The following is a 26,520-nucleotide window of genomic DNA, read 5'->3' as shown; positions in this document are numbered from 1 at the left end:
CCGCTGACAAATGATAGAAGTTAGCACAGGTCATTCGTGTCAAGCTGGCAACAATTGTGGAGAGGGAGCAAAGAAAAACTAACAAGAGATGATGGAAGCGACTTGACCATGTCAAATTGGCACCGCTAGCAACCGAGGGAGGAGAATAAGATGCAGCAGAGGAAGTAGGAAGATGAGGGAAGACAACAATTGTTGCTGCACGGTTGGTTGGTAGGGGTTCACCGGAGAAGCATGTTGTCCTTGCCAACCACCACAAACATCTAAGGACTCTTCTCATCATTCCCGTCTAAAGAGTAGCCAGAGAGTAGATTTGAAGGGAGGCTTTCATCGGGGTGGCACACAAGCGGTTGTGCTCGATACCAGCAAGATGACATCAAAATTCAAAACATTGTATGGAAGCTAAAATTCTCAGAGCAGATGGAGCAATTGTCATATAGCAGATTCATCTGAAACATTATACTAAACAACACGTCAGACTAATTAAAGGCTGAAACCTGATATCTAATTCTTCAATTGTGAGTTGTAGCTACAATAACTTAGTTACCTTTACAGGCAAAATAACTAGATTAGGATATTAAACCATCTGAATGCAATAAACAAGCAATTACTAACTACAAAATTATGTCCGAGCACAACATCAAACAAAGCACATGCGTAGTAGTTTAGGGGAGTTGGGAGTTAATGAGTTTAAGACCAAGTATTGTGAGAATTGAAGAAGCATGGATCAAAAAAGAAAGTAGATGAGTGCAAAAATATTCGTCAAATGAAAGCACGCGCTTAGTGCTACTATTGACTCCACAATTGTAGGTATTTGGACTTTTAGACAAAATATCCAGTTCTTTCTTGTTGAAGGTAGTGAAACAAATCGAGTTCCTCAACTAACATAACAGATATTGGAACACCACAGAAAAAGGAGTATTTCTTCTGTGCAGAGACTCCTGGTGCTGCTAAAGCCTGGGTATCCACTTTACAGTAAGCTTGTTGACCTCAAAGCTTTTTATTGGTATAATTCTTAAACATGCCAGCATATTTTTAGGTATTCAAGCATAATTTCTCAAGTGACAGTCCTAACTCCAAGTTCTGATATTTTATCTATGTGATCTGAAATACCTAGTATGTATGCACCGCTCTTTATTGGTCACTAGCATATGGTTTTCTGCCTGATGTGAAACTCCTAGTGTGTATGCACCATCCTTTATTGGTCACTTTAAATCCATCACTCTCTTAACACGTGTTGCAATTTCTCTGCCACTACTGCTTGCCAGTCTTTACAAACCTTTTAGCTAATAGTAAATGGCAGTTCGTGGTCATATCATTTATTATTGTTATACACAATTTTTTAATATTCTCTCTTAGTTTAAATATTTGGTTTGTCTTAGCCACTGATTCACACTCTTATGTATTGTTCAATATCAGTGCCACACAGTTGGTACTGCGTGCTCATAGGGAAGCAGTTAATAACTTGAGTGGCAGTGGATCTGCACAATTAGGAACAGTTGCTACAGTTGTTGCAGCTGCTAACTCAACTGCAATGGAGGCCTCAAAAGAAATTGAAGCAGCCATGAAGATCTCCCTGCGAACTGCTCTGGGTTCGTTGGCTACTAAGCCAAGTGATGGTCAATTAGATGATTTGACTATTATGAAGGTATCTTCTAATATTTTCAGATATGAGGAATTTAGAATTTTGTATACATGCATTAAGTTTTAGCATTTTCAAACACTCAGTTTATTTATGTTTGGTTATTTGTGTTCCATGGCACAGGAAACTCTTAGAGTTAAAGATGAAGAACTACATCAGTTAGCTAAGGATATTCGTGCTCGTGATTCCACGATAAAAGATATAACAGATAAACTATTGGAGACAGCGGAGGCTGCTGAAGCAGCTGCTTCTGCAGCTCATGCAATGAATGAGGAGAGAAGACTTGCATGTGCAGAAATCGAGCGTCTAAGGAAGGATGCAGAGAAGCACCACGAAAATTTCCTGCTTAAGGTGATGCCTTCAATTTCATGAATTGAGAGAAAATTTTAATATATATTGTTTATTTATTTTCTACAAGAGGTAAACTGAATGGTTAGTGGTATGAATGATGCAATTAATAAACCAAATTCTTAAATTGTGGTAATAAAATTCTGATTTGAATAAGAACTGGATCACTATCTGATACCTAGATAGATAAATCTTAAGATTTTTCTTCCTAGAATGTTAACTCCGAGTGTCAATCCTTATCATACTGTACCACCATTTTTTTTTTTAGTTTATTGTCTTGATTGAATATATGGTTTATATTCTACAGGCAACAAGGAAACACAGATCAAATCATTTTATTGTAAATGGCCTTCCAGCATCTGATTAGCTCGTGCTTGCAAAAAAAAAAAAAAAAAGAATGATTCTTCCTCAGCTTTCAATGTGGTAGTAGTTAATACAACATTGACACTCCAATTTAATCCCATATCTGAATTTTGCTTCACTTGATCTAAGTTTATTTGGCCAAGTCTAGTCTAGGGCTTTTTGGGCCATGTTATTTAAGCCTATGAAAATAATGGATCAACATTTTAATTTGAATATGTTATGACAAAAGATCACCCTTCCCCCGCATTGGCAGGAGCTGCCATTTATGTTGTGACAAATGGTATAACAGACCTACTCAAAGGCTTTCTGAGTGGGCCAATGGAAAATGACATGGTGTAGTACTACAATAGCCCTAACTCGCAACTAACTATCTGGATCTTAAAAATAATGAGAAGCCTTAAGTAGGGGAGAATATTGTGACTCTAATTTAGTTTGAAGTGTTACAATCATGGTACCATTGACTGTTAAGACCTGGTATAACTTGTATGCTGAGGGCTGAGGATTTAATGTTTGTCTTGGTTGTTAGCAACACGCATCAACTTATATAGTTTCAGAAGCAAAAATTACAGAAAAAACAAGAGCAGATAAACAAAATGAACAAAAAAAAGTGAAAAAAAAAATTGTTTGAAATCTTAGATTAACTTTCCTCGAGGCAAGGGTTTTTTTCCAACATCCCAGTACAGGGGCGGGCTGTCATTGCACAACCAGTGAGCTCAACCCTTGAACCTTTGCATAGCACATTAATCAACCTCCAATACCTCTCAAAACAGTGACAAGTGCAATGGACATGGTCTTTTGTTATGATCATCTGTTTCTCTCACACACATATGCAGATTTTGGTCTTAGTGTGGCCAAAATAGCCTTTTTATGAAATTTAAAAAGGTGGTGACCACAGCCATTAGGAAAATAATTCACTGCATAAGCAGTGATTTATTAGTTTAAAAGCAAATAAACTAAGTGCACGATCCTGGTTTTTTATCCTTGAAGACATAAATTACATTGGCAGATTTGAGTGGACAGAGAGGAAAGAACTACCACTATGGTTTGAAGAAAGGATCACCTTAAAGTCAAATTGCGATATGGTGTGTCAGTAATATTGTTGATATGAATACCAACCTTAGGCATAAGAGCCGTGTTGCTGATTTCTTTGTATTCTCTCTTCTATTTATGCGTTCTTTGTCATGATGTGTACTTTTGCAGTTGAGAGAATCTGAAGAAAAGGTTAAGAACCTTACAATGGAACAAGAGCTGTTACTAAAGCAGAGAGACTCTGCACTTCAGGAGGCACACATGTGGCGCTCTGAGCTTGCAAAAGCTAGGGAACGAGCCGTGGTACTAGAAGCAGCTGTTGTGAGAGCTGAAGAAAGAGCCAGAATAACTGAGGTGGACTCTGAGGCCAGAGTAAAGGATGCTGTAGAGAAATCATTAGCAGCCATAAAAGAAAAAGAGGATCTCCTGGCTCTTGTTCATAAGTTGCAATCACAAGTACAGAGGTATTATGTCATTGTTTTATTCTTTGGTAGTATTTCAGGTTATCCATAAATCTGATGATCAATTGTCTTGGGTAAAGTTCTGCCACCGCGAATAGATAGACTTTCACTAAGGATCAAGTAACACAGATTAGCCAGAAGAGTTATCAAATATCTTTTTTTTTGCAATACATTTTGTTTTCATTTTGTGGGAGTTATATAACTAAAGCATTCTAATGAATTTTTTTTTACTTCTGTCACTAATAAATTCCGATTATTATGAGCTACTAACTATATTAACTGATTCTTGGTTATGTGCTTGGATGATTACGGAACCACTTGTTTCTATCCAACATAATTAATTTACAGTTTGCTTATGATCACAAAGTGTTAGTGTCTGTAAGCTGATAGCAAAACTTTGATTTGTTTCTTTTCCTCTACAGATTCGGTAACACAAAGCAGGCTTTTGAAGAGAGATCGGAGGCGCACTCCACCCCCGATGATACTCTTCCAATGACAAAGCATGTCGACTTATTGGAAGATGATGTCGATAAAGCTTGCTTAAATGATCCCAGGCCACTTCCAGCTTCTTCCGAGAGTGAAATACAACTTGGAGTTGATGGAGTCGATATCCACTCTGTTGGTGATGCCAACTGGGATAATTTCCAGTCTTCAGCTGCAAGAATAGCCGATGTGCGCGAGATTTCTCCTGAAGCAGAAGGAAACAGCCTGGATATTTCTGTCGATACCACTCGCAACAATGATACTCAACCTTGATCAAGTGTTAACCATGGACAAGTGGGAAAAGAAAAATAGTCTTCTAATTTGAGCTTAGAGGTTGAGAGCTGCGCATAAAAATATGATAAATTATATGTTTTGTATAGAGAAATCACAATTTGGTGAAGCTTTTAGCTTGTCATGTGTAGTTAATAAGTAATTTGGTGGTCAGTTAATTATGGTGGGAGGAACATTTCGTTATTTTCTAAGAACTCCCTAATGGTCCTCTCATTTACTAATCTCCAATATTAGTGTATTAATAATTTCCATTATGATACCCAACTACCGGAAGTTAGAATGAAAGAAAAGATACATTAATTGGTCACACAAAATTAAGTTTTTCAATTTTTGATGTAGTATGAAATTGTAGTTAAATCCTAAACCTAAATTAAAAATAACTTTTATTGGAAATAATCAAAAGTTAATTATTTCATAGTTAGTAAAAAAAAATAATACAATCTATCTTTTCTTATAAAAATAATTTTGATAAATAAATTATTAACTAAAACCTAAAGGATAATAATTTTTTAACCAAAAACAATTTCCATTGCCGGGATTTGAACCCGGGTCGCCTGGGTGAAAGCCAGATATCCTAACCGGACTAGACGACAATGGAATTCTATCAAATTCGGTAAATTAAATTATTATATATTATAATTTTCACGATGAATCTTTTTAAAACATAAAAATCATTTTTATAGATTGCCAAAATTTACATTTTTTTAAGGGCATGTACCAAATCATGTCCTATTGTATTTTTTTTTTTTTCATGTAATCATGTTACTGAATTAAAACATATTTTAAACGTTTTTTTAATATTTAAGATATTCAAAAAAAAATAAACAAGAATTACTCGTACCTCAGTGTTTTATAAATTTAGAATTTCATTTTTGTAAACTAATTTACAGATCAATTTACATGTATAGTAAATTAATTCAGGATACTTTACAGATAAAAATTAAATATTTCAATTTCTTCCACTAATATCTCTTCCATAAATTCTGGAACCTTCTGGAAGTAGACAATTTTCTCCTAGTTTACCTACCGAAGAAACTTCTTATTTATTCGTGTGATTGTCACTGCATTACACTCATGAGGCATCTAATTTATTTTTATTCTTAGAAGAAATCTAAATTGATCCAATTTATTTATTTTTTTAATAATTAATGTATCCGAGTTTAATCCATTTAATGCCGAAGGTGGAAGATTTTTCTCCTGATTCATCTATATAATACATAAGGACAGCTTGAACACATTCATTAGTCGAATATTCATCTTTATTTGACTGTTTTATTAAAAATTTAGACCTTTTAATAATTAATTTTGATGAAACTTAAAATAAAATTATGCTATTATTATTTTTTCATGAAAATAATTTTAAAATTTATTAGTAATATTTTCTGGATATTTTATATAAAAAATATGTATTATCATAATTCTTTTTTTTGTTTCACATCTTAAGATTGATAATACCACGAATGGAGAAATTTTTATAAATATTTTGATAACACATATAACACGTGTATGACTAAATGAAATTAAAATTCTAATCCACTTATTTATTTTCTAAAATTCTACTCTTTTTATTTATTTTCTTAAATGTTTTAGCATTGTATCCTTTGGGATATCTAATTTATTTATTAGATTATATTTCATGTAATTTCACAATTCTAACTTATATTTCAAGTTTTAAAATAATTAAAATCAAGAATAATATAATGATTTTTTTTTATTTTGACCCCTAATTAATGATAGAATTATAATTTCATCGCTAATTAATAATGAAATTAAAATCCCGTCCTTAATAGAAGATTTTCTTACCGTGAGAATATTTTTCATCCTCAAAACTTGATCATAAATATGAAGATAACTTAAATTTAATAGCTAGTTTGGTTGGACGTGGTCCTTAGATTTTGGTCAACTGTCAGCTTCTAGTTGCAACTAGATTCCCCATCATTCTCATAGCTAAATTCTACAATACACCTCAAAAAAATGATTTTTTTTTTCTTCATTTTTTGAATTTTTAAATATTCCTTCTAGTGCATGCATCTCCACGTCAACACAAATAAAATATTATTCCACATGTCATGAGAAAAAAATAGGAAAATAGAAAATTCTCTTAGTACCACCTTGAATTCTACATGTAATATAAAATTCCTCGTTAATTGCTCATGCCTGGTTAAACTTTGGTTGTGACGGAGTGTCCAGTAAATTAAAGAGCGTGTAGATCAATTTTTACTAGGTGCATATCCTTTAAAAAAACAGAAAAAACTTTTATTTTCTAGTCATTTAGCCATAGGTTATAAATTGATCTCGTAATTTATCTTTCTTTACATAATTTAAAAATAACCTATGAGATAAATTTGAAATGGATATAATAATCATCTTTACTAATCTATATATCATTTTCCTCATAAATATCTAGTTTATTTTTTTTTTTAAAAAAAAAGACTTTGTTAATGTAAATTTTAAGGGAGTTGGTGACTTTATGCCCCATAACTTATTCCCCAAGAGACAATTAAGATCTTTGAACGAGATCTTCTAACTAGGAATTAATTATGGGCATAAAAATAATATCACAAGAAAATTAAAGATATCATCAATGGAAAAGTATGTTACAATTCTATCTCTTTATTGTTAATATAAAGGACTTTAAGTGAAACCACGTATGGTTGAAGTTGAACCAAAGTCATATTCCACAATTATTAAGGGATTTCTATAGATTAATTAGAAGGATCCTCTAGTTCTATATAGAGACTTTGTTCACCGAAGTGTTAGTTTGATGAAGTGATTCATTGGATTAAACCTTAGAAAGGGAGGGCTTCTTCATGGTGGGAGAAGTCGACAAGGAAGAAATATAAGGGAGGGATAGGTCAAAGATGAAGACTTGACTTAAGGTTAACCATTAAGTAGAGCTACCACCATATATATGGCATTTTGTGTTCCTTGTGCCTTCACATTCAATTCATAGGTAAGAGAATGAATGTGCTTAATGGCATAAAAGTGCATTGAGAGGTTAGAAAAGGGAGGACTCGGAGGATTTAAAAGTGCTCGATCATGGAGGAGGAAGAGGCCAAGAAGAGAGAAGAAGTAGAGCTGCAAGTTATGGATCAAGAAAGAGATGTGGTTCTCCCAGGATTCCGATTTCACCCCACAGATGAAGAGCTAGTAGGGTTTTACTTGCGGAGGAAAGTGGAGAGGAAGAGATTCAGCATAGAGATCATCAAGGAGATAAATATCTACAAGCATGATCCTTGGGAGCTTCCAAGTAATTAAGCTCAACTCGATCCTTAATTTTATTTCTTCATATTTATGCATAGTTTATATATATACATATTCAATAACGTATGTCCTTTTGTGTTTTTCATTTACTTTAATTTGGGTTTCTATATGATTTCTAGCTCTCCAAAACCTAATTATGTTAGTTGTGTTAGAAGTTCATATATTAAAGAAAAATTACAAGAAAAATAAAGTCATAAAATACATATCAAGCTTTCCAAAGTGATTAACTAATATTGAAAAAAAAATAACAACATACAATTAATTCTAAATAAAAATCACGAGATAATGGATTTTCTAAGTCTTCATCTTCAAGTTACGCCTTTCAATTTATAAAATGCCCACATGTTTACTACTATTGACATGGCAATATTTAACCTTTTAGAATTTGTATCTACTGGAGAACAAGAATGGTACTTCTTTTGCTTGAGGGGTAGGAAATATAGGAACAGCATAAGGCCTAATAGGGTCACTGGATCTGGGTTTTGGAAGGCCACTGGTATCGATAGACCGATATATTCATCGAGCAATGCCGATGATTGCATCGGTCTAAAGAAGTCTCTCGTGTACTACAAGGGAAGCGCAGGCAAAGGAACCAAGACCGACTGGATGATGCATGAATTCCGTCATCCTTGCAAGGACAATGCTAATACTGATGTCACCACGCAAGAAGCGGTGAGATTAATGTCTTCCTTTTTTTAATTTACGCAATGATCTCTTCGACATCACATATAATGATCGTTAACCACTTGTGTTTATGACTTGATGCAGGAAGTTTGGACGATATGTAGAATTTTCAAGAGGAATGTGTCTTATAAAAGAAACAATTGGAGAGCAATAGACAACATCAAATCTATCTCTCCGGACTCTAGTTCGAAAACTAATTGTAGGCTTGAATCAATTAGTCAAAATGAATGCAATTACCTAATCCCTTCAAGCTATTCCCATGGAGATCCAAGGAAAGGCAGCACTGAAGAGAATGACCGCCAAATAAATGCAAACCAAAGGCAATGGAACTCTTCGACGAAAACTCACATTGTAGCACCTCAATCCAAGGTAGAGGTAAACCCTAACGTGAATGACTATGACTTAAAAGATGGAAATTGGGATGAACTCGGAAGGATTGTGGAGTTCTTGACTAATCAAAATGTCGCCTCTTATTGTATATAGTTGCCGATAAAAACATTATGAAACATTGTTTTTTATATATGTGCAATCTTCGGGTAATACTTACTGTAAAGAGAATTCTACTTAATGTTGAAGGTCTTTTCTAATAAACACACATAGTAGCATATGATTGAATGAGAATAATCAAGTGTTTTCATCTGTTACTTTCCGCCATATATCATCTACAATTCTGTTTATTCTAATCATCTCTTAGAATTGCCATACAAGCTTTTCCATTGGGTTAATGATTGATGCAATCATTCTATTGGTAAAAAAAACTTGATAAGGCACACAATTAAAAACTAATATTAATAACAGTATCCAAAATAGTGGATCAGATTCCATATGCATTTGGATCGGATCAAGTTGACAACCGGGCCGTTCGACCAAGTTGACAAATTTACAAATAGGACAAATTTCATGCTTTCTATTTCACTGGTCAAATTTTGAAATTTTTCCTAATATTTTACCCATCAGGATGCTGCTTGTGTCATTATATGGTCATGCAAAGTAATAAAGTAAGTCCTATTGTTGCATTGTGGAAAAAAATAAGAAAGAAAACAGTTGGTTTCCACAAGTTGACTGGAACAAATATGAAAAAAATTCAAAGCTCTATCTTAAAATTATAAATTTCTTGTTGATAGGAGAAAATTGCAATTCTAGAAGGTGGAAAAGAGCATTAAATTAATTAAAAAGTAATAGTGGTGACGTGGCAGTAGAATGGTTTTCTCATGCTACTGTTTTTTTGGATTTTCCTTAAAAAAAGTCTATTCATGCAGTTTTACCAAAATACCCTCGGCCATTATTTCTCCCCAGCAAGGCAAAGTTTATACGTTGAATGTGACACTGCTTTACGTAAATTGACTGCTCATAAATATAAATAGGTCATGTAACACAATTTGTATTAAAAAAATAATCAGCTAAAATGAAAAAAAAAAAAAAACAAATGCTTAGAGATATCATGTTTCGTGCCTAACCGGCCATGTTTAATGTTCAAATGACTGAAAACGTGTAGTGTGCAAATGTATTAAAGTAGCAAGAGTCATGTTCAAACATGTTAATGTGAGTTAAACCTATGTGATCCATGTATTTAAGGGTCGTTAAACCTATGTGACTCACATAATGAATTATATTGTATACCCATGAAACTATCAATGTTAATAATAAATTATAATTCCTATTCTATGTAAAAAAAATTAAATCTTAATTTATCTTATCTTATTTTTTGGTGATTTTATTATACCTGCCATAATATTCAAAAAATTCATATATAGTAAACTATAATTTTTATTTAAAACATAAATATCATTGAATAAAATTTGGAAATTTAAGAGTGGATCTTTTGGTTAATCAAACTCAAGAAGAAATCTAATCTATAGAGAAGATTGTCTTTGTGGGATTCTAATTGTTTGTTGATGCTGTATAATGTCACCTTAGCAACATATCATCATTTTAACATTCCAAATATGAAAATTCAACACATATTATATTTAAAACAAGAAGAATATATTGTGGTAGATATAAATTTTAAAGGATATGCAAAGTTCTACTGCATTAATTAATTAAAATTGGAAGTGGATGGTAAACAAAGAACATCCTTTCCCTATAATACATTTGATTTAAGCTATTTCATTTATCTCGTTTTGTTTTCCTCCAAGTATATACACTATTAGTATCCTCATATTTAAGAAATATTTATATGCAATAACACTGATGCTCATTGTAGTTCAGTAATTGATCATTAAGACAAAAGGATAGTATAGTATTGTCTCGATGACATAGGCACAATCTCAGTTCTGCAGCTGTTGTTTTGTTTATCCAAACAACTACCAAAATGCAATGTTGGTAAAGAAATCAATAGTAAGATGTAGCATAAGATCACAAAAAATAAATTCCTCTTTTAAAATCCATCTAGTGTGACACTTTTTTTCATTTATAATTTTTGATAATATATATGGAAGGAAATCCCTATTTTATGAAGGCAGAGATTGAATGCATGAATTTGACAACAACCTTCAAAGTTTTCACTAATTTAGTTAGCTATTACCTTCACCAAGTGAGAAAAATTAACCTTCAGGGTCTGTTTTAAGATGTTGCCGTGTCACTCAGATCTTCATCACCCAACTCCATTTTCTTTCCATAGATGTGTTTCCTAGTATTAAGAAACAAATCATCAGCAGCATAAAAAATATAGGGAATTAACAATGAGATTGAGTTTTGCCAAAAAGAATTATTGGAGAAATAAAATAAAATTTGTTCCTGCTGCTGGCTTACAAGAAGAATATTCACAATGCATTTGAATAAGTTTGATGTATTCTGTTGTATTGCAAGATAACCTAGTAACACTTACATGTACATGAATAAGCATGAGATGTTGTATAATTTCTGAGAGCATAATCATCTTAAAGTTTGCAGACGAAATGCCATGATCTATTGCATAGACGTATATGCATCAAGAGAGATGCAAGTAATGCAACCAACATTTAAAATTTAAAGATTGAAAATGACCAACATACATATAATAAATATTCATCGACACATTAAATTTATTTTCACATAAAAAAAAGTCGTGCAAATCATACATTCCAAAGACAAATGAAATATAACATAATATTATTTATATATACACACTACCCAGACAATGTAACTTGTGGTTTTAAGTTAATTTGATTATGTATAAACTGAATCAAGTCGACCAAATTCTTTTTCAATTGTGCATGTAGTATGTATGGGCATATGCAGCCGCTATATAGTCATCTTCATAATCTGCCTAGACAGGCACGACACAAGCAGCCACTTTAAAACCACTGATAAAGATTATAGTTCCCTGGGAAAAAAAATGATTGAACCAAGAGTTTTAGCAATCCTGAAGGCTTTTGATAGGATGAGACTGTTAGGCAAGTGAAACAATGGATGACTGAATGAGTTATTCTTTGAAAACTAAACAAGAAATTGCACAGCCCCTGATGTATGAAACATAAGCACCATAGTTACAGAACTATAACCAACAGTATAAGACCTTTGTGATACGAAACTTTCATCAGACAATGCCTTCTCTAGTCTCTCTGCAAATGGTGTTGAATGCCAGTTGACTCTCTGATCCTGAAACATGGAAAGATCCTCAGAAACAAAAGGAAAATAATCAATGAATTCTGAGCAATAGTTGTAAACTGAACTCATTAACATTACCTCCTTGTATTTATTTGTTGAGTTTGGAATACCATTTCCATCCCACCTTTTATATAATGTATGTTCAGGCTCGTCATCTTTCCAATGCACAGCAACCATGCCTAGAATAGGCCTGCTATCATCAGAACTCTTTGCTGTGGAAGATTTTTTATTGTGTGAGTCATCCCTTGTCATTGGAGGTTTCAACCATCGAGACAAGCTAGCCACTACTTCTGAGTACTGTGGGCTAACTAGTTTCATATCTGTGTTACTGGAAGGTGTTTCTAATGTGCTCAATATCTTTCCAGTAGTATATTTATCTGTATAGACTACCTCATCTTTCTGTTTTTCACTTCTTGGAGAAGAGAATCTGGTTCTGAGAGATAATTCAGAACCCTCAGGCTGTGATGCAGACATTTGTTGTTCCTTCTCTCCAGCATCAGGATTGAAACTGTAATGTGATTGAAATAATTCAGGGAAATCTTCATTCAAGACTTTCCACTGTGAATGATTTTCCACGATGGGAACTGGATACACATACTGATTCCTAATCCTGGGGCCCTTCCCTGTTCTAATGTGCTCCAGATTGGATGGGTAAATAGTTGCTGGTGTCTCCATCTCATCAGTCACTCTAAATGGAGTTGCAAAAGGAGAAACTTTAGAAGAAAATAACTGGAGATGAGATTCATGTTTAGAGGGAGAAGTATCAGGAGTATGAGTTTCCACCACCAATTCAGTACAATATTCATGTACACCTTCAAGAAGCACTGAGCTGCTTGAATTAACTGATGGTAAAAGACTGTCATTGTGCTGTGGACTCTGTTGATTGTCCAATAGGCAGCTACTGTACAAACCAATTATGAAAAAAGTCAGATATTTGTCCTAGTAAAAACAGTCTGTTGTGGAATTAATATTCATTCAACTGAAATCAAAGTTACCTCTCATGTGAAATACCATCATTGTTTTGCACCTGTAGTGGGATACTCGAAATCTCATGCTTTTCATCCCACAGAATCTTCTTAGAAATACCAGAAAACCTTAAAATGTAACTGGAAGATGTGCCTTCAAGCTTATCAGGATCTTGCAGTGTTACTTTCCCTGAAGCTTTTCGAATTTCTACAGGAGTTTGTAGGAGAGCACCACAAGCTTTCAGAATCTCAACCTGTACAATTTTCAATTATTACATGTAGACATGACACGGAATTAGAATTTTAGTTCATCAATGGCATTCAATCACTCATATAAGTGAATACGCTTCATGAACAACTGATTAAAAAAATACTCGGCAGCAAAAGAAATCAGGAATACCTCCCGCTTGAGTTCCTTATATAAGCTATCAGTTGCAAAGGTGTCGCTTGCGATTGGACAAACTACTCCATCAGGTAGAGAATCAGCCTCTACAAATTGGGAGAAATTCTCCAAAAAATTAGTAACAAGCAAGTAAGAAACTCTGTGAGTTTAAATCTGATGCAACGTTTGATTCGATCACAGGTCGCACCTTCGTTGATGAAAAAGGATCCAAGCTGCCGTTTTGACACCGAAGGCTCCTGATTTATCCATCAAATAACATTTTCACGGATTGATCGGTGCATAAAATAAAGAAGAAGATGAACACACCTATTAATCTCAAGATCGGAACCTCCATACCTTGCGTTTCTTCGTTCCTTCGACATTATTTCTGGACTGAATGCATCCGAAGAAACAGCCGACTCGCCCTAGAATACCATCGAGGAAACCCAAAAGCCCTTCTCCGGACGACATGAAGGTGAATCGAGAGGGAGCAATGGGAGATCGATCGAGTGATCTGATGATCCCAAATCGTAGAGAAGGAGGAGCTGCCGAGTTGGGAGAAAATTATTTCGGGGCTGCCGTTCAGAAATTTGAATCGGCGACGAGAAAAAGGGGAAGAAAACGACCGTTTAGAACTGGGCTCAATTTTAATTGGACCGATAATCTGTTGATGATATGGTTATTGGGCTCAAGTTCAGGCCTTATCAATTCAAATCTGTTTGGTTCTTCCGAGTTGGCATACTTCAAATTTATTCAATACAAAATACTACGTTTTATTCTGATGATAGGCACTCTTCGCGCACGGCCAAAGCCATACGATACGCTGCTATCATTGAGATGTGCGGTCCGCAAACCCTATCTCGATGTCGATCATCCATCTTTTTGCTGTAGCTATGATCCACCATCAATATCCCTTGTTAGTAAAAAAAAATAAGACAGCCCAGTACATAAAATTCCCATTATACGAAGTACCAAGAAAAGATCCATTATACGTAACTTTATCCTGCTTTTTACAAGAGATTATTTCCAGGATTCGAACCCGTGACCTTTTGATTACAAAGTAATAACTTTATCATTGCGCCAAAACTCCCCTTCGATTTCATATTGAAAATGCCTACAGAAGGATTTCATATTCGCCCAAGACAAACATCTGATTTCATATCAATGATACACTACTCATGGACTTGTAATAAATGGGAACCATTAATTTCATATCATATTTAAATAGTAATCCATCACTAATTATTAACAACAAAATGTTCTTGAAAATACAGAAACCAAAATAGCTCTTTTTTTCCATTTCACTTGGGTGAGAACCAGTGCCACATAGACTGAAAGCCTGACCTTTGTTCTCAGTTGCATTACAGATGAGGCAACAAAACATTTAGGTTTCGTATTTTCGGATCTGTAGCCACTACCAGAATCGAATTCTAGAACACACATTAGATGACAGGGTGAGAAGATACCAGCTAGCCCCTGTTTCATTTCTTGATTCAACTCATGATGAACATCGACGCCAGAAAACATGTATGATGCACTTCGCTGAAGACTTTTTCGAGTTAGAGCAACTTCAATATGCTTCCTTTCAGTCTCAGAAGTGTAGGCCAGCTCAAGTATCAGCACACTGTTCGACCGAAGCATATGGAAGCAATGTAGAGATTTTTTGCCCATTTTTCCTGTAAAAAAAATGCAGAGTACTTAAATGCACAACAAATTTCTTCATAGGGGCCGATGATAAAATATGGTATCGTGATATGGTCTAACTGTTTCTGAGTGCACTTTCACCATACAAAGTTGTTCTAGGTTTATTAACTGTGCCATGAGCATTTTCTACCTATACATACTCGATGGGTGGGTATATGTAACTTCGGGTAAGCAAAACTAATTAATGCTATACGATAGCAAGGTTTAACATCTTGATGGGAGAACCAGTGTTGATTCCAGGTCAAAATGAGTTCGTAATAATGTGAACCCGTCGACAAATGATAGAAGTTAGCACAGGTCATTCGTGTCAAGCTGGCAACAATTGTGGAGAGGGAGCAAAGAAAAACTAACAAGAGATGATGGAAGCGACTTGACCATGTCAAATTGGCACCGCTAGCAACCGAGGGAGGAGAATAAGATGCAGCAGAGGAAGTAGGAAGATGAGGGAAGACAACAATTGTTGCTGCACGGTTGGTTGGTAGGGGTTCACCGGAGAAGCATGTTGTCCTTGCCAACCACCACAAACATCTACGGACTCTTCTCTATCATTCCCGGTCTAAATAGTAGCCAGAGAGTAGATTTGAAGGGAGGCTTTCATCGTGGTGTCACACAAGCGGTTGTGCTCGATACCAGCAAGATGACATCAAAATTCAAAACATTGTATGGAAGCTAAAATTCTCAGAGCAGATGGAGCAATTGTCATATAGCAGATTCATCTGAAACATTATACTAAACAACACGTCAGACTAATTAAAGGCTGAAACCTGATATCTAATTCTTCAATTGTGAGTTGTAGCTACAATAACTTAGTTACCTTTACAGGCAAAATAACTAGATTAGGATATTAAACCATCTGAATGCAATAAACAAGCAATTACTAACTACAAAATTATGTCCGAGCACAACATCAAACAAAGCACATGCGTAGTAGTTTAGGGGAGTTGGGAGTTAATGAGTTTAAGACCAAGTATTGTGAGAATTGAAGAAGCATGGATCAAAAAAGAAAGTAGATGAGTGCAAAAATATTCGTCAAATGAAAGCATGCGCTTAGTGCTACTATTGACTCCACAATTGTAGGTATCCAGAAAGCAAACAAGGTATTCATAATAGAAATTAGATCTGTTATTATATAAACTTAACCATGATGGGCATAATAGAAATTAGATCTGTTATTATATAAACTTAATCATGATGGGTATTCACCTTCACGTGATTGCTTGGGAAGGAAGAAGTTCGAAGTGTTTCCTGTGTCTCATCCATCATTTTCCTTTTTGGTATGCTCAAAATCAAAGCGGCTTGATCAGGAGTAGCCGCAGTAGAAGTTATTCTATAACCTCTTTCCCATCTTTGATGGATACCTTCACTGGGATAAAGGAAATCCAATTCTACTACCTGATTACAAGAGAAAATCCATAAACAATTATGACAGTTTACACAATCAACTTGCAAATATCAATAATGTGTTTGTCGATTTAGTCAATTACACCTCCAACTAGATAGGTCAGTTCCTAGTAATTCAGATGCAGCAAGTTAAAGCCGCCAATAACCAAAATGCTTTCCCCAGATTACTTACAGAAAGGAAATCAAAAGTTATCAAAAACAAACTAAGCAAATTCCAATTTCAAATTAATCGCATTGAGAAAATTTTGATCAATATATAGACCAAGAATAAATATATATTAACTGCATACAAGAGAGTTAAAGCACATTAAAAGAAAAGTTTATTTACATTAAGCATGGTAACAACAGCAGTAGACCAGCATTAAATGCATACAAATTGGAAGGAAAACACAATTCTCTTTTACATCTCGGCACACAAAGAGGACAAAGTATTCTTCTAGTTAAAATACCAATCATAAAGCGATTTTTAGGTAAATAACCAATTTTGCATATGAGAAATGTATTTAGTTGAGAAAGCAGTAATATTTGAATAACAAAGGATTTTCTTATGGCACAATTTGATAATACCTGGTTAGAGTAGCCAGAGTTCCTTGACATGACTACCCCCCAGCGACTCCCTGCCGTAGTCATGGATGTAACATGAAATCCTTCTTTCCACTTCTTATTGATCCACTTAAAAGGAAATGATTCACTAACTTTATAGGATTGCTGAGTATAAGTGGTTCCTACAAAAATCAGAAAACGTAGCAAGAAAACAGCTCATTGCCAAGTAAAAGATCTCCAACGTGAAACAAAGTATATTGTTTTAGCATATTTGGCAGGGTAAAAAATCATACATGACAGGTGCATGCGTAAGGTAAATCTAGCATCCACATTAATGAAATATTAAGCAGGAACTAATAAGCAAGATCCATAAGACCAAGATGTGCTTCAAATGTTATTAGTGAAGCAAAAACAGCCCATCATGTGACTGAAACATCAGCCCTGTTTTGCTATACTTGTTTGTAAAAGACAACCTGGTTCACAAGGCTCCCGCCAATGCGTGGTCCCGGGAAGGGTCATACCACTAAATTATCATTAGCACATCACTGCCACGTATCATGTAAAGTGGCAGTATCATTCAAAAAATTACCAGCCTGATTGTAATTCTTATTATTTCATTAACTGCGAATGTATAATCCTTATTGCCTCTTGAGATCTCTCCTATCTAACATAAAAGAAGCTAATATTTACTTCAAGAAAAATAGCTCTCCTAATTTTTGTTGTACCCCTTGTTCACTTCACTTCTGTGCCAAATTACACCATGTAATCTTGTTTGAGATAAAAGACAAGTAGTTGGCTGATGGGAATCATGGTTGCTAAAGAAACAAGGTGTTATAAGGCAACAATGTCCCATAGTTAGACGCTTGCCAAAGCATTTCAAGGTGCTTATATGTAGTCAAAGTGAGCAAAGTTTCCTCCCTTCAGTCTCACATTGCTAAGTGAGTCCCTCTTACATGCTTAGTATTAAAGGAACCTCCCTCAAATATCTTGCCATTTTGGCTTGGAATTTGCCTCTTGTGCTTCACAATATACATGTACACAACTTAACATATCAATCAATCCTTATCTTCTAGATGCCAAAAATGAAACCTTTCTTTTAGGAAAATTTTCTCTTTTATTTTAAAAAACAAAACTTAAAAACTAAAAAGGAAATGTAAAACAAGTATTTAACGTTGATATTTTTGGCAGGTTTAAATTATTAAGGATGGCTAATGCAATAAATATTCATTTTTGTTTCTATTTTTATGGTTCTTTTTATTTTCTGAAAACTGCAAACAGAAAGTAGAAATTTTCATGAACCAAACAAGGTTGTTTTCCTACAGAATCCACTGTACATGATTTCATAGTCAGTAGTACATCAACAAAATGATTATCAAGTTAAATAATTCATATCATAACCAAGATTAAACTTGCAAACTTTTGCTTGGGAATCTAAAATCAAGTTCATAGTTCATAACAGAAGGATAAAGTGATTATTCCGGCCAAAATGGTTGTCTATATTCAGGTGAGCCCATGTTTATTATCCCTTTTGCTTAACAGTTAACTAGTTACTACTTACTAGTCAGTGGACTCTCAACTAGTTCATCAGTCAGTATGCATGGGATGTTAAAGCCTGTATCACTTGATGGACCTAACATTGACCAATTGAAACAAAGTGTTTATAAGACCAAGCTCATACCAGCCAGATAGGAACATACCACATATCAGGTGTGTGGTACAAATTGCTGTTTTAATCCCTTGTAAACAATATGCCCATACAGTTTCAATTTTTGCATCAATAAATCGATGCCCATTCAATATTGGTACATAAGAGATGGCAAACCCTGAACAATCAAATATGTTCGTCTTATTTGTATAACTATCAGTTGGTTTTGCATACTACACGAATTCCATTTAGTTCCATATATGGTGGATCTCATATAGCCAAAAAACAGCATAATCAACCACCACAGATCCATGACCAAAGTAGATTAGAGTTGAAAATTAGGGGCCCGTGGAAACACCAATGAACTAATGCGCAAATTGAGCAGCAAAAATAAAAAGAATATTCTGAAAAATCCTTCAAGCAGAAAGCCCAAGTAAAAAAGAAAATTAACAGCTTAAAGATATGGCAACCAAGTCAACTAGTTGAACCAAATATTGAATGAAACAAAATAAACATAAAAACCACTGCTTGTCTTTCACACGCCAAATATTCCTTGTGACTATTAAAGCGCAGATAAACTGCATGGAAGTCAGTTGCCACTGACCATTGACTCTAAAAAGGAAGGTATGAGTTTTTGCATGTGGCAGTAATAATTATATGGATTGGATTCTCTAGGGAGCAAGTTAAAACATGCATCTTCAAGCTAACATTCACTACAAACCTTTGGACATCACAACTAATGAACTCCCATTGTTTGTACCAGCTATCGCACTTATATAGTAATTCTTCTCCCATTGCTCCATAATCCACTCCTAAATTAAATAGAAAAACAAGATCCATAAATGTTCAAATCCATCACTTAAAATAAGAAAAGACTTGCATAATTTTAGTTGTGAATACCTTATGCAAGAATACAGGTGATATTTCATAAACCTGGGAAGAAAAGTTTGTTCCTGCATCCATAATAAGGGCCCAGAGATTTGCAGAAGATGCCACACAACTGATATATAGATTATCTTCCATTCCCTTTTCTATATGTTGTTGAAGTCTTCCATCTGCTACATTATAGTGGTATCTGAAAAGAAATTCATTAGAAGGTTGACTGAATTAACTATTATATGATAGATTTAGAAAATTAAGGTTGTAGTAATTATTAAATATAGTGAAGAAATCCAGCTGCAATTGTCCAACCAGTATTCTTTCCCTATCCAAAACAGCAATTCAGATCTAGTTATCTTCTTTACTAAATTTGCACCAGAAGCAAGCCTAGCAAGGTCATTTGGTGAGTCTACCTCTCAGTGACATACTCGGCTGCACCCACAAATAAGCATTTTGTTCTCATTATCATAAAACAATGAGCATGCTATAAGGAAATCAAGCATTTAGTATAAGAACGATCTCCAATGGGTTGGGAATTAAATGATACATGGTTGATACATTGACAAACTGATCCATCATGCTTTGGAGTCTCCAGTTCAGATAAATCTCACACCAGAACTTTTGTATGATAAAACCAGTTATTTGACATTCACCCTCGTTATTATTGGTGTGCTGACCACACAAAGCTTGCATTTATACAATTTTTAGGAAATTCCTAAACAAATAAGCATAACTTCTCTGGAGCATGAATGTGTTTGCCATACTATGTATAACTGCACATAGAAACAGTGTCCTCTCCTTTCTCCTCCACACTTTTTTCTCTCCCAATAAAATAACTAATTCTGTTTCACATGTTAAAGTGTGACCCTGACATAAAACCAGCTAATAGATGCGGCAAGTACCAACGTTGGATTTCACAAGCAGATCTGAACAACTTCCTGAGTAAATAAATGTATATTGTTATGCTAATTAGTGTTTCTGATCCAAATTTTGACAACTCAGGTAATTAGGGGTGGCAAAACTTTGAATTGCATGAGAGATAATTCAAATTTAAATTATGATCAGGAACATGATCGTGATTTAAGTTTGAATTATCTGCCTTGTGTTTTTAAAAAATAAAAATAAGGCAGATATTTCAAACTTATGATCATGAAGTTTAGAACATAGTTTTGTACAGTTTATAGTCTTATATTATTGCACAATGATGAGAAAGAATAGGTCATGAGCAGAGCCAACGAAATATAATAATTTTTCATCATTTCAAATGTAGAAAGTAATAAAAGAAAATCAGCAAAAGTTAGCATGAATTTACAATCATGAAAAATTAGAAAATAAAATGAAACACCATCCCACCAGGAGGGAAACACTCCAGAGAAATGGCAAGGACAGTACTACAGTACCAATGGTGCATCATTTAAACGGCAATAGAGCGTGAAAAAGACAAGAGAGCACAAAAATAGAAACAATTTATGATTATTGTTCTCTACCTCTGTTTCATGGGTCTCCTAGCATTGTAAACAGAAATCCACTGACTTGCTGGGCTTCCTAGTCGGAACTTTTTCTTAGGTTGCTCATCCTCTTCAAGGTTTACAAGCAATCGAGCTCGTTTCTGCCCAACCTAGATATTTGAACAATTACTAAATTCACAGGATTTTTAAAGGTAACATAACAAAATAATAGCTAACACAATGATGATGAGAAGCAGGGGAAAATAGCAGTAGTCAGGATAGTTCCAGAAACCTTTAGAGCTCCATCAATCCTGATAGGTCTCAAGAAAGTGCATGGGTTAATCAAACTATCAAAGAGAGAAATAAGCTTTGAATAATTTGGTTCTTCGTCGAATTTCATATTTGTCACAGCCTCTAGAAATTGTTTGAATGGGGCTGGACAGAGACAGCATAGTTGTTCTGCAGGCGAACCCATTTTCTTCTTACAAACAAGAAAGCTCTTGTTATCTCCCTGCCTTAAACTAAGTATCATTAGCACAACAGGAAACAAACCAGACAAGATAAAAGCCATATTTTGAAATATGTGCAAATTCTTATACCTGGTAACCTTGCCAAGGTAATCTTCCCCTAATGAGAAATATCAATGTGTAGGCTAATGATTCCAAGTCATCCCTCCTACTACCTGTACGTCCTAAATGTGCATGTACGCTTGCGTACCTGATTGTTCCCCTGCAAACAAAAATTTTGTAATTCAAGGGACACCATAGCTCAAACAGAACAGATAAACAGTCACCTAAAAATATCCGGTCTTTGATCATATTCAACATGCTGGCCAGATGAAGTTTCTTTCCATCTTGATGCTGCATATTGTACATATATTCAATACTATTGATGAGAAAAATATATATATATATAGATAACTAATATTGTCCCCTAAAAAAAATTTTAAAAAAATCTGAGTATCAACATAGTTGTAAAAATGATTCTGGGTCCAAAGTCGAGACATACCCAAACCAAGATCAATAAGGAAAAGCTTCTTTTCATCAGCAGTTCCTGGCTGTCCGAGTAAAAAGTTCTCTGGTTTAATATCTCCATGCACAAATCTGATAGAGAAATCAAGTTATACTAAAAGGTAAGGCCATTAAGCTAACTGAATAAATGCTAATTAAATACCCTTCTGAGTGAAGTTTCTCCAGAATTGAAATGGCCTCCACAGCTATGCAGGCAGTCATATTTGGGGTCATTCTGTTTACAAGACTAGTCAGTAAATCACATAAGTACAATAGATCATCGATGTACCCATTAAAGCATAGAATGTTTATTACGTTTGACCAACAGAATTCCAGACATCCCAAAGACTAGGACCAAGCATATCCATAACCTGACAATTTTCATTTTTAAGTTAGTTTTGAACAAAATCAACAGAACAATCACCAAACAGAAAATCATATATTTCACTCACCAGAATATAATAATCTCCTTGACGTCCCTTATAGTGAACCCAAGGAATTCCATAGCACCCATTAAGAGTGCTTGTGACATGAATATATAGGTTAGACAGACTGATAAAATGAACATATGCCAAGTAAGTTAATTATAAAAATAGATGTCACTTACTTGTATACTTGCCACTCATATGGTGGGGCATAGTTGCAACCTTTACTACTTCGATGTTCGAATTTAAGAGCCACCTAGAAAAACAAGCATAAGATTTATTGTTTGAACTATGTAAAATTACACTAAGATCAACTAGAGATTATAACTTAAACCTCATAAGCATCTGGACCCATTCGTTCCGTTCCACCAGATACTCTACGGCCAACATACACTTGGCCAAAGCCTCCTTTCCCCAATTTCCTTTCTACCTTATATACAGGTGAATTACCTACTTGGACCTGTAAAACATACATGACAAAGCCTGAGTGATCACATGAAGTGACAATCAGAAACAATAGCTAATGGACTATTGCTCGTTTTTTAAGATGAAAATCACTACTAAAACAACTGAATCTAAATGAATCTGACTTTCATATTTCAGAATTCCACTTTACCTTGAAGAAAATATAGCAGTGATTCCAAGCAACTTGCATTAACATTTACTGATGGTTGAATGATGTAGAAGCATGTGTGACTAAATTAAAACAATCACCATTTTCATTTACAAATGGGCAAGCACACATGATGCTAAGATTGCTTCTTATGACCCAGATGCTGCTGACTGGGAAAAAGGCAGCCTTTTCTGAGTAAGATATAGCTTGTTTGGAATAGAAGCTTTCTTTCCAAGCCAGAGTTTAAAGGAATCACGAGACCGTGTTTCATTTCCTTGATGTTGAAATTATTTGTGTTATTTTGTTAGCTTAAGCTTATTCTTGTCCTAGTCATTACAATCATTGAAATAATAAGTTTGGTGATAATATCTTTTTGGCATGAAAGTATAATGTAATTATCTGCACTTTATGGATAAATAGCTTATCTAAGTTATGGTTGCACAATTAATCCATTTATAGAATTTTGTAGCATTTGGATGGTGCTCCTTTTGGTCAATGTGTAAAATTATTGATCCTGGTGGTTTATTCACAAAAACATTGTATATCTTTAAATTGTGAGAGATTTTTCATTAATCATCTAAATGTGATGTCAAAATCATGAGTTTGTTCATAAACAAATTATTTAATAAGATTATTATGGAAGATATCACGAAAGCTTCAAATGCTTGATACGATCATGGCATTCCAGAAATATCTTTCTTTGAAAACTTCTCCTATGAATAACTTTCATGAGATTTTCAACTCAGATAAGAAACAGCAGTAATAGGATTTTGTATATGAAGAAAAGTAATGTAGAAGAATGGATAGTCTAAGTGATGAATACTGTGTTATCATGATTCATGATGATGTGCACCAAGATAACGATGGCAGTTCAGAAAATATTAATGGGAAATCATATGCAAATATGATTAATATTGGTCATTCTTAATTAGGCAATATATGAATGTACATGGCAAACAGCATGTATTTTGTGCAAATAGTAATACATGAAGCAAATTACAAATCTAAATAACCACACAAAACACATTTTTGAATTCAAATTTGCATGAATATGCAGCCTTAAGGCAACTCTGTGGAGTTGGCATACACATAATGAAGCATGTTGGGAACAGCTACATATAAAGAAATTCCTCATCCATCAAAGCTAATTACTAACTGTCTACTTAGTATACCGATTTAAACAAGAAATGAATTGTCTAACAAAGTGATTACCATATGCCCTAGCAAACTTAGTGTACGGCAGTTGTTCAATACAACAACAGCAACAACCAAGCCTTATCCCACTAGGCAGTTGTTCGATACAGAAAAAAAAAACACACATCCAGCAGTTCAAAAGAACTAGATGACAGCATATGCGAGAATGACAAGGTATGAAAAGACCGTGCAATTCAGCATGCAACCACCACAACATTTACTAACAAAAAATAAATAGGCATACCTGTTCAGGGACAGGAGTTGTAGTAGCTTCATCCTCAACTCCTATAGCCTTTTCAGCACTTCCACCATTCATTGCCAAATCTGCAAGTTTTGCAGGAATTCGCTCAGCTTCTTGGTTCAAAATGAAATCCTGCGCAACACCAGGCACAGGCTGAACGACTCCTCCTAGAGCAGCCCTAGGCAGCATCTCGCAAGGCTGATCAGGAGGGTCTAAATCAATCAGCTGGATGCCTCTCCCTCTCCCACCAACTGCCCGACGGCCTGGTGCTGGTCGAGGCACTTTAGCTACTGCTGCAGTCTTGGAGGCTCTTCCCCTCCCAGCGACACCACGCCTTCGATTTGTGGCCGGCAATACCGGGCTTTCTGCTCGGAGCTGTGATGGAGCTGGAATATCTTCAAGTTTCTTTGATCTCAAACGACCTTGTCGCATTCCACTTTGCAGCTCAGGCATCCTATCCCCATACAAGTCAAACTCACACTAAGCTTGGGGAACTCCTGATCTCTTCATCCGGAGCATGATACAAAACCAATTTACACATTAGATTGCATGATAAATATAAACTATCAAGAAAAGAACGACCTGTGTCAGCTCAGAGGGTAAAACAAAGAGAAAGGAAAACAAGCAATGTCTATTGAATGGGTATAACACAAACACATCCCAGACAAGACTATAAAAACAGTTAAACAGCTATTGAGAATCTGATAAAGACATACTGGCACCAACAAAAAGAAGTAGCATGGCAATCACACAAAAAGAATCAGTGGGGAGACAAATAGTTCTCTCTGAGCTATGATAACACAATCAGACGGAATTTTCTTCTGACGGATAAATCAACGAACGGAAGAATCAAGCTTAAGACTTGTAAAGAAGTAAGACTAGAAATGACTCCTTTTACAACATATGCCTTTTAAAAGGAATCAAATGGAGGAGGGGGGGAAAAAGCAGAGGTATCTCTATTATCTGATGTCCCGATTTTGGAGCAAAAAAATGTACCTTTTCCCTAAAGAGCTCAACCACAACCAAAATCGGTAGCCACCAGAGACTAAAGTGATTGGACCTTCAATCAAGCCTAAATAGAGCGTCCAATAAAAAATCTAACCTTGGGACCGTACTAAGCATCTCTAGATTAATGAAACCACAAAGATGTAGGAAAAAAACAATCGGCTGTCCAAGTTAACCTTCATCATCCCATCGAAGCGCCCAAAAAAAACGGAATTTTTTTTCAAGTAATCCTGACATCCGCTCACTCAAAACCATCAATCTCAGCAACACGACGTGAATCCGCATACAAAAGTTCGAAAACATTTCTCTTAAAACCGGAAGATCGAGCTGGAATGCGTAGGCGGACGCGATCGGAATATGGAACACAAAAGATCGGATATCTTACTATGGAGATCCTGTACACCATGCCCGATTGCGCAGGTATCTCCGGCGACCAAGGCGGCGGCAGTGACCTGCGCGACAGTATGCGAGGGGAAGCTAAGCGCGGTGGTATCAGGCCGATGATAGGGTTTCCTAGGGAATCACAGAGAGAGGAGAGATCGAACGCGATAAGTGAACACAAGATCGGAAGAGAGAGTGAGGAGATGTAGGAGGAGGAGGAGGTGGTGGTGTTGGTGGTGGTCGTGGTGGTGGAGGAGGAGGAGGAGGTGGAGCTCCTTAGAGGAAATTTTATTTTGTGCTCTGCCCACAATTCATGCATGCATAGGGTGGGCCATCGGCTACGTGGCCCTTATTATCACCGTTGGATGGTCACTATTGTGCTTGATTGATTTGATTTGTTTCATTCAATTTTTAGGGCATGGGTATTTATTGTTATTTTATTTTCTGACAAACATATGCATTTTTATAAAAATAAAAGCATATGGTTGAATTTGGATTTACTATTTTTATCTTCAAATTTTAAAAAAAAAT

General features: G+C 35.1%; 4 protein-coding genes and 1 non-coding gene across 6 annotated transcripts; 2 read left to right on the top strand and 3 right to left on the bottom strand.

The window, feature by feature from the left end:
• The first annotated feature begins 819 nt into the window (after positions 1–819).
• LOC121969491 (chromosome partition protein Smc-like) lies at positions 820–4,805 on the top strand. Its single transcript, XM_042519632.1, has 5 exons — positions 820–972; positions 1,417–1,645; positions 1,763–1,990; positions 3,551–3,843; positions 4,263–4,805. Exons 2-5 carry the CDS (start codon positions 1,532–1,534, stop codon positions 4,594–4,596), a joined length of 969 nt encoding a protein of 322 aa, XP_042375566.1. The 5' UTR covers positions 820–972; positions 1,417–1,531; the 3' UTR covers positions 4,597–4,805.
• Positions 4,806–5,138: 333 nt separating this feature from the next.
• TRNAE-UUC lies at positions 5,139–5,212 on the bottom strand. The gene has a single exon. It is a non-coding gene; the product is annotated as a tRNA-Glu (tRNA).
• A 2,128-nt stretch (positions 5,213–7,340) lies between these two features.
• LOC121969483 (transcription factor JUNGBRUNNEN 1-like) lies at positions 7,341–9,186 on the top strand. The gene is made up of 3 exons (XM_042519621.1): positions 7,341–7,864; positions 8,261–8,550; positions 8,647–9,186. Exons 1-3 carry the CDS (start codon positions 7,654–7,656, stop codon positions 9,043–9,045), a joined length of 900 nt encoding a protein of 299 aa, XP_042375555.1. The 5' UTR covers positions 7,341–7,653; the 3' UTR covers positions 9,046–9,186.
• Positions 9,187–10,954: 1,768 nt separating this feature from the next.
• LOC121977628 (protein JASON-like) lies at positions 10,955–14,074 on the bottom strand. The gene is made up of 7 exons (XM_042530119.1): positions 13,858–14,074; positions 13,709–13,757; positions 13,519–13,607; positions 13,149–13,372; positions 12,232–13,054; positions 12,062–12,144; positions 10,955–11,194 (listed from the first exon to the last, which is right to left on the bottom strand). Exons 1-7 carry the CDS (start codon positions 13,969–13,971, stop codon positions 11,128–11,130), a joined length of 1,449 nt encoding a protein of 482 aa, XP_042386053.1. The 5' UTR covers positions 13,972–14,074; the 3' UTR covers positions 10,955–11,127.
• Positions 14,075–14,684: 610 nt separating this feature from the next.
• On the bottom strand, positions 14,685–26,259 carry LOC121969469 (casein kinase 1-like protein HD16). 2 transcript variants are annotated; one of them, XM_042519602.1, is made up of 17 exons: positions 25,994–26,259; positions 24,607–25,107; positions 22,890–23,015; positions 22,738–22,811; positions 22,583–22,652; positions 22,446–22,501; positions 22,294–22,365; positions 22,129–22,223; positions 21,914–21,980; positions 21,720–21,849; positions 21,413–21,631; positions 21,160–21,290; positions 19,694–19,868; positions 19,515–19,605; positions 17,173–17,330; positions 16,408–16,596; positions 14,685–15,176 (listed from the first exon to the last, which is right to left on the bottom strand). In XM_042519602.1, the coding sequence occupies exons 2-17, from the start codon at positions 25,054–25,056 to the stop codon at positions 15,117–15,119; spliced, it is 2,163 nt and encodes a 720-aa protein (XP_042375536.1). In that variant the 5' UTR covers positions 25,057–25,107; positions 25,994–26,259; the 3' UTR covers positions 14,685–15,116. The 2 variants fall into 2 exon arrangements, with proteins under 2 accessions (XP_042375536.1, XP_042375544.1); XM_042519610.1 differs by lacking the exon at positions 25,994–26,259 and adding an exon at positions 25,320–25,943.
• Between the last annotated feature and the right edge of the window lie 261 nt (positions 26,260–26,520).

Source organism: Zingiber officinale, chromosome 1B, assembly GCF_018446385.1.
Source record: "Zingiber officinale cultivar Zhangliang chromosome 1B, Zo_v1.1, whole genome shotgun sequence".
Classification (NCBI taxonomy): domain Eukaryota; kingdom Viridiplantae; phylum Streptophyta; class Magnoliopsida; order Zingiberales; family Zingiberaceae; genus Zingiber; species Zingiber officinale.
Note: the sequence above shows the minus strand (reverse complement) of the source record. Positions and strands in the feature narration are given on the sequence as shown.